General features: G+C 47.7%; 1 protein-coding gene across 1 annotated transcript; it reads left to right on the top strand.

Moving 5' to 3' along the window:
• Positions 1 to 247: 247 nt before the first annotated feature.
• On the top strand, positions 248 to 2822 carry LOC112085158 (uncharacterized protein At3g60930, chloroplastic-like). Its single transcript, XM_024154192.1, has 4 exons — positions 248 to 1115; positions 1207 to 1544; positions 1629 to 1979; positions 2052 to 2822. Exons 1-4 carry the CDS (start codon positions 248 to 250, stop codon positions 2820 to 2822), a joined length of 2328 nt encoding a protein of 775 aa, XP_024009960.1.
• The last annotated feature ends 4738 nt before the right edge of the window (positions 2823 to 7560 follow it).

Raw genomic sequence — 7560 nt, 5'->3', positions numbered from 1 at the left:
ACGGTTTCCCGAGGTTTACGCGGAATTCACGCGCTTTGGTTTTCCTATAAATGGGTGAGCTCCTTCATTCTTCCTCATTATCTTCAGACTCACACGTTTTTACTAAAGGTAGCTCTCCCTTCTCTCTTCTTTCTCTCTCTAGTTTATTTATTTTCCGGCTAGGGTTTCTGAGGTCTCCGTCGCTCCAGATCTTTTTCCGGTGGAGGCTCGCCGAGTCGTGCTGTAATTCTTGTACAAATCGTAAATTATGTCGAGCCACTCCAACGATTCGTTGGATTCACTTTTTCAGTACGAGTCGAGCCGCGTGGACGCCGAGGCGAGAGGTACGCCAGAATCCTCCGAGGCATCTGCTTCGCCGAACGCCTCCAATCGTTCATCTGACGAGGCGTCAGATAATGCAAACCCGTCAGATGTCGGTTCTCCGGATGACGAGCCTACGACGAGCCGTCCCCAGGATCCTGTTCCCGATGAAGACATTAATCGCGCCGTACTTAAGGTCGAGGAGGAGGCATTTCCTTTTGACCTTTTCGAGGCGAAGCGTGAATTGGAATGTCTCATGGCATCCCGAGGCGCTTCCACATCTGGGCGAGGGCCACGAGTTAAGAGACAAAAACTTGACCCGCCTGGCTCTACGCTTTGCTCCCTTGAGTCGCTCGAGGCGTTGAGGCATCGCTTCGGGATGTCCGAGGCGGTGGAGTTCGTCGTTCCAGAGAAGAAGCCTCCAGAAAATCATTTCACTCTGTACGAGGCGTTCTTCGAGCTTTGCTTCCTCTGGTTCCCGATTACCGGAGTGATCCTTGAATATCCCTGGAAACATGGGATCTCGATTGGGCAAATCATGCCGAGGGGATTACGGCATATGATTGGCATCTTAGTTCGAAGCTTCGAATGCGGACTTGATATCGAGCCGAATCACCTGCTGAACTTGCTGGAAATCAGGAAAGCTCCGAAAGGAAATAGATTCTATATTTCCAACAAGGCGAAGCGACGGATCATCGGCGGTTTTCCCAGCAAGGATCAGTTTTGGACTGAACGCTTCTTCTACGTCTTGGTGAACGAGGCGTCGGTCGGCGAGGATTACGTTCAAAGAAACAAGACCGCTTGGGGACCACTTGGTAGCCGACCCGAAGCTTTGCCTCGGCTCGGAACTGTTTTTTGCTATCCTTTTCCCTTACTGAAAATTTTCTTTTTTGCTTTGTTTTGCAGTTCGGTGCTTTCTTCCCCCGATCCCTGACGACCTCTTTACTGTTCGAGACTCTCTTTCGGCGCGGAAGGTTAATTGGAGGAAGAATTTCACCCTCGAAAGAGTGGAAAAAGCGCGAGCCATCCTTGTCGGAGTCCCCGTCAGCTCTTCGTCTTCTAGTTCTTCAAAGGATACCCGAGAGAAGATGGTGATAATCGCTCTCAGAGAAAGGAAGAGGCGCGAGGAAGAAGAGGCCGCGAGACGAGCTGCCGAGGCGGCTCAGGCGCAGACCAAGGCGGTTCCAGCGCAAACCGAGGCCATCCCTCAACCCGACCCGCCGAGCCGGGAAGGAGACGAAATGGTCTGAGCCGCAGAAGGCAACACTGCCGAGGTGGTCGAGAGAGATGCAGCGCCCGAGGTGGAACCGGGCAAAATTATTCCCGAGGCGTTCGGGGATAATTCGGCGGTGCGGAGCAAAACTCCTTCGAACTCCGCCATTTTAGCCTTCCCGAAGTCGACCAAGCCCCCGACTTCAGTCGTTCAGAAACACGACCCGAGCCGAAAACGTTCGGCCGCTGACAAGGGGAAGGGCGTTGCTGTTCAGAAGGACGAGCCGTCCAAGAAGAGGCGGAAGCCGACGCCCAGGGACCCCGCCGCGCGCAAGTTGGTCGTCGACGACCCCGACGCCTCTGCCGTCATGTTCTCGCATGTAAATAACGCAAACACGCGTCTTTCTCCTCCAGAGAAGTTGAGGAGGGCGAGGTCGTACGGCGCGATGGCACAGCGCGGTACCAAGGTACGTTCTATTTGCTTTCCTTTATTTTCGCAAATTTTTACTAAGTGTTTAACGCGAGTTTGTTCTTTGCAGTTTGTTGCGGCCATTAATGACCTGATGGCCGAGTACGAGGCGGACCTGTCTAAGGTCGAACGTCGCTTGGCCGAGGCCCGAAATGAGTCCGCAGCGTCAAAGGCGAAGCTGGAAGAGGCTCAGAACGAAGCCGCGGCGGCAAAGGGGAAACTGGACGAGGCGGTGGCCAGGGCGTCCAAGCTGGAAGAGAAGAATATCGTTCTGCGCGCCAATGTCGACAAGGTCTCCGCCTCGGTCATTCGCCTCGAGGAGACGAGGAGAGCTAAAAGCGCCGAGGTGGCGATGATGAAGAGGCTTATCGAGGCCAAGGACGCCTTGTTCGATGCCAAGGTCAAGAAGGCGAAAAAGGAGGCGAGGCGAGAGCTTACGACGAAGTTTCAGGAACGCCTCGTCAAGGTGGAGGAGGGTTTGGCCAGGCTTGAGAAGGCCAAAAATGATGAGAACGATCTGGGGCAGATCAAGGGAAATCTTGCGATGATTGCCGACCTGAAGAAGCCGGATGCCCCGACGCTTGACGACGAGGAGGTGAAGCTGAAAAGCTGGGAGAGTGAGTATGCCGACGACGAGGCGTACGAGCGTATTGCTTCCGAGATTCAAGGCAAGCTATTTTACTCTCCCGTATCGCCGGACTCGGTCGACACCAGCCTTGGTAACGAGCCGCTCGAAGAGACAGCGGCCAACTTAGGCGTCGTAGATCCGAACGGATCGAACGCGGGCACGCCAGTCCTCTCGACCCTCCTTGTCGAGCGTGAAACGCAGTCCGCGGCCTGATACTCTCTGATTTTCCCTGTTTTGTCTTTCATGCTTCTGTACTTAGGATTTTTATCTGCTTTCTGAACTCTTTATGTAACCGGTGCCTGGACGGCTTTATCCACCCGACATTTATTTTTGCTTATGGATATATTCTTTTTTCCTTAGCCGTTTTAGGATTTGATGCACTTAATTTTAACAATTTGTGCAAATATCTGTGAAAACCGTTGGCTTAGAGAAAATTGTCGAGGATGAAAATTGCTGTGTCGAGAATGATTTTGATTGCTTCCTTAACCGAATTCTTCGAAATCGATAGAAATACGGGCTAAGGGTTGAGTCGTTTAAGGATCTCGTTTGGATTCTTAATCCTGAGCTGGGAGTTAGTTTTGTGGAAAACTTTTAGGTGATGCTGGAAAGATTTTAAGTGATAATGTCGCAGCAAATTTTTGCTGGCAATGTCGAGCCGTATTTAACGACGAGGCGTTTTCGCTGTGCATGGTGCCGAGCCGTGTAAACGACGTGGCGTTTTTTTGTTGCGTGGTGCCAAGCCGTGTAAACGACGTGGCGTTTTCGCTTTGCACGGTACCGAGCCGTGTAAACGACGCGGCATTTTCGCTTTCCATGGTGCCGAGCCGTGTAAACGACGAGGTGTTTTCGCTTTGCATGGTGCCAATCCGTGTAAACGACGAGACGTTTTGTTTTTATTAGCCAAGGATGAAGTGTTATTGAATCTGACTATGGACCGGTGTTTCCGAGAGGATGATGAGTATGTTTATCCGGGTTTTAAGAGTTTACTTCGGTTTTAGAGAAAGCGATGTAGTCTCGACTTATATTCTCGTGTGCGATAGTAAACCGTGGCGACCTGATACGTTTTTGGTCTGATATTTGTATAGCGCGTTTAATCTTTATCCGTAGAGGATGTAACTTGCACCCTCGTCCTAGGAAATGTGGTAAAAGTCCGTTTAGAGAACTTTGTATTTGTTGCCCCGTTGTGGCCAGCAACGAGACGAGGCGTTCGGAGGCTTAGTTTGCCGAACTGAAACTGAGGACCGATTAAGGTCCGAGGTAATCAGGTCATGATATCATACCGAAGTGGTATTACTCGCCGAAGTGATGAGTGACATAATTTAAAAATTCGAGCTTGTTAAAATAAGTTGCTGATTTAGAAACTCTACAATGAGAAACTAGCCGAAGCGATAATAAACGAACTAGAAATCAAAGGTAAAAGTGAAATATGTAGATGATTAAAAACGAACTGAGAATGTGCCGAAGTGGCGATGTTCCTAAGTGAGCAATTTAAAATTGTAGAGTTAAAGGAGGTATGTGTATACGTACCCACTCCCCCCCCCCCTTTTTAGGAGAGGGGACAGCTGAACCCGTCCGAGGACGGACTGCCTACGTACCCTTTGCAGGGATCAAGCCGTCCCGTAGTTCATGCTGGCCGTGTTGTAGCTTTAGTGATAGTACTTCTTTAGATGCATTGCGTTCTAATCTTTGAATCGCTTCGTCAGCTAGTGTCGCGAGTTCGTAGACTCCTGAACGAACCACTTTTGTGACCTTGTAAGGACTTTCCCAATTTGCTCCGAGCTTTCCTGCGTTCTTCTCGGCAGTGTTTTGGAAGACCTTTCGGAGGACGAGCTCCCCTGCTTTGAATCTTCGGCTACGAACGTTTTTGTTGTAGTATCGCGTCGTTGCTTGTTGATAGTTCTGGATTTGAATTAAGGCTTGGTCGCGCTTTTCGTTGATTAGATCGAGCTCATCTAGCATCATTAAGTGGTTCAAGCCCTCCTGTCCTGGTAGAAGTCTCCGTCGAATACCTGGGAAATCCACCTCGGGGGGAATTACGCACTCCGATCCGTAGACCAAAGCGAATAGAGTTTCCCCAGTGGCTCGGCGCGGAGTTGTTCGATGAGACCAAAGGACTCCTTCGAGTTCGTCTGCCCACCGTCCCTTCTTGGCGTCGAGCCTCTTTTTCAGACCGTCGAGGATCGTCATGTTGGCTGCTTCAGCTTGTCCGTTCCCTTGAGGATATCTTGGGGTAGATTTGCTGAGGCAGATTTTCCACTTCTCGCAGAAGGCTTCGAAGCGTGTTGAGATGAACTAGGATCCGTTGTCGGTGACTATCTCGTAGGGGACCCCCGTGTCGGCAGATGATATTTTTCCAGACGAAGTGTTCGACTTGAACATCCTTTATGCTTGCGTAGGAATCGGCTTCGACCCACTTGGAGAAGTAATCCGTGAGGACGAGCAGAAAACGCTTCTGCTTTGAGAGATGTAGAGGTCCGACGATGTCCATCGACCATCTCATGAACGGATAAGACGACGAAATTGACGAGAGTAACTCGGTAGGTTGATGAATCGTTGGAGCATGCCGCTGACACTTCTCGCACTTCACCGTAAATTTCTCCCAGTCCTTGACCATCGTGGGCCAGAAGTAGCCGTGCCGTTTTATCTTGATAGCAAGCGACCTTCTGCTGGAATGGTTCCCGCACGCGCCGCTGTGCACCTCGTGCATGATCTTTCTTGCCTCTGGTCCTTCGACGCATGTCATGAGAAGCCCTGAAAATCTCCATTTAAACACCTCGCCATCGACGAGGACATACCGCGTGGCCTGAGCTTTTAGTTTGCGGGCTTCCCATTTGTCGGTTGGCACCTCTCCATCGGCGATATACACTCGGATAGCTCCGAGCCGTTTTTTGTCGCAGCTGTACTCCGGCTCGGCCGGTGAGGCGTCTTCATCCATAGGAATGGCTTCATCGTCCTCTGGTTCTTGTTCAGGATGATTTATCAGCCGAACTCCTTCCACTTCTTCGATGCTAGGATGTTCGATGAATTCGACTGGGATCGTCCGTCGGAGGTCTGGGTCCGAGGTCCGAGCCAAAACTCGTACAACCAGAAATTTGTTTAAGGAAAACTAAGGGATCGGAAACTTCTAGGGTTTATCGGCAAAAACAGTAAGATCGAAAAAAAAAATTTCTTGCTGTAAAAGTGTTTAGCTCTTATTGCTTATGGTTGCAAAAGTTACAGAATGAATTGTATACATCATCTATTTATACTAATTCTCCGAACCGCCTAGCCGAGAATCTCGGGAGAGATTTTCGGAATATTTCCTTATCGCCTCGTGCGGCTCACCGCCTTTGTATTTCGCCTATGGTTTTTATGGGCTTCGTCTCTCAAGGCCTTAGTTCAGCCCATCTGAACTTCTTCACGGCTCGGCCCATCTAACTTCTCCACGGCTCGGCCCACTTGCCATCTTAGTCGAGACATGATCCGGTCCACCTCACCAAGGCGCGGCTCGTCCCAGGCATGTTGAAGAGGGGCTCGGCCCATTTCTTAAGATACGGCTCGGCCCTTCTATCTTTCTTCACGGCTCTCCCTACTTGTCTATCTTCACGGCTCTCCCACTTGGTGATCGCGGCTCTCCCACTTGTCTTGGTGAGAACGGCTCTCCCACTTGGTGACCACGGCTCTCCCACTTATTTTTCTTCCATACTTAGTCATTTTGAGATGGTTTTATCTGCTTGGGGTGAAAACCGACCCCAACAATGTCGTAGACAGAGTATAATCGGTGTAAGACAAATCCGAACTACACAATTCTTCTAAGAATTCTGATGAATCAAAACAGAAATTGCAGAAACAAAAAAAAAAAAAACTTTACCGGGAGTTTATGACTTCGCCATAGCTTCTCTCCAACGATTTCAACCCAGAAATTTGGCAACCTTCGTTGCCATGACTCTCGATTCCGCATGCATGAAGGAGACAAAGATGCAGTGTGTCTCAATTTCTCCAAAGCCCCGACATCGTCTTCTTCTCAGAAAGAGAAAGGAATTTTCTTTCTTCTCCACCGAGTCACGAAGAGAGAGAGATAAATGAAATGAGAAGAAAAAAACAAAAACAATTTTTCAACCAATCAAACATTGCCACGTCAGGGTCCATCATGGGTTCTTAAAGTTCTCTCAAGAGAACCGATTCTCTCTTAATAGTTTATTTAATCTTTTTTAATTGCAAAATTAACATAAGAACCCTTTAAAACCTCACTTTTGGAGATGGTCTAAGGTATATTTTTTTTTTGGGTCAAAACCTACAAGTATATTCATTTTCTAAATCAAAAACATTTATTATGATAGATATTTGGCTAGTGGATAGTGGTATATGCTCGTATTCATATAATAATCGAATGATGTTTGTATACATGTAAGTCGTCCTCATTTAATTTTCTAAACCAAAACAATTTATGATCAACGAGATTTTGGTTTGTATACGCTGAATTCGCTGATCGTATGTATTCGTATAATAGTCAAACTCAAATGATGTTTGTATACATGCAAAACTTCCACAACATATATCTTTAAGGTGAAGGTAATATCGGTCGCGTTTTCATTCTACAGTTCGTTCATTTTTCTTTTATCCAATTCCTAGGTGGAGGCCAGAATTTCTGAAATATGTTTCACACCGGCTTTATATTATAGTAGCTACGAAGAACATAACAACACATTACTATACTATCATATTTATCTAACATTATTATAATAATAAAAAAGAAGAAGTTATAACATTATATATAAAAAGGTGAAGTCTCATTTTGATTATAGTTTACCTTGGTGTCATTGTAGAAAATTCCTAAAATCTAATAGATTTGTCATTTTGATTAAAATTTCGTTCTGTTTAGGTTCTTGGTACTCCAACTACAAAGAAATCAAAAACCACTGATGGATACTATCTCGACACGGAGGCAGACGACAGCGAAATTGAATTAAAC

This window comes from Eutrema salsugineum, unplaced genomic scaffold (genome assembly GCF_000478725.1).
Source record: "Eutrema salsugineum unplaced genomic scaffold, Eutsalg1_0 scaffold_3, whole genome shotgun sequence".
In the NCBI taxonomy this organism is placed as follows: domain Eukaryota; kingdom Viridiplantae; phylum Streptophyta; class Magnoliopsida; order Brassicales; family Brassicaceae; genus Eutrema; species Eutrema salsugineum.
Note: the sequence above shows the minus strand (reverse complement) of the source record. Positions and strands in the feature narration are given on the sequence as shown.

What these genes read in the sequence shown, in the direction of transcription:
- LOC112085158 (XM_024154192.1), top strand. Translation starts at nt 248, where the DNA reads ATGTCGAGCCACTCCAACGATTCGTTGGATTCACTTTTTCAGTACGAG. An exon ending in GACCGCTTGGGGACCACTTG is followed by an intron (nt 1,116 to 1,206) that starts GTAGCCGACCCG and finishes TTTGTTTTGCAG; the next exon opens with TTCGGTGCTTTCTTCCCCCG. An exon ending in GCCGGGAAGGAGACGAAATG is followed by an intron (nt 1,545 to 1,628) that starts GTCTGAGCCGCA and finishes ATTATTCCCGAG; the next exon opens with GCGTTCGGGGATAATTCGGC.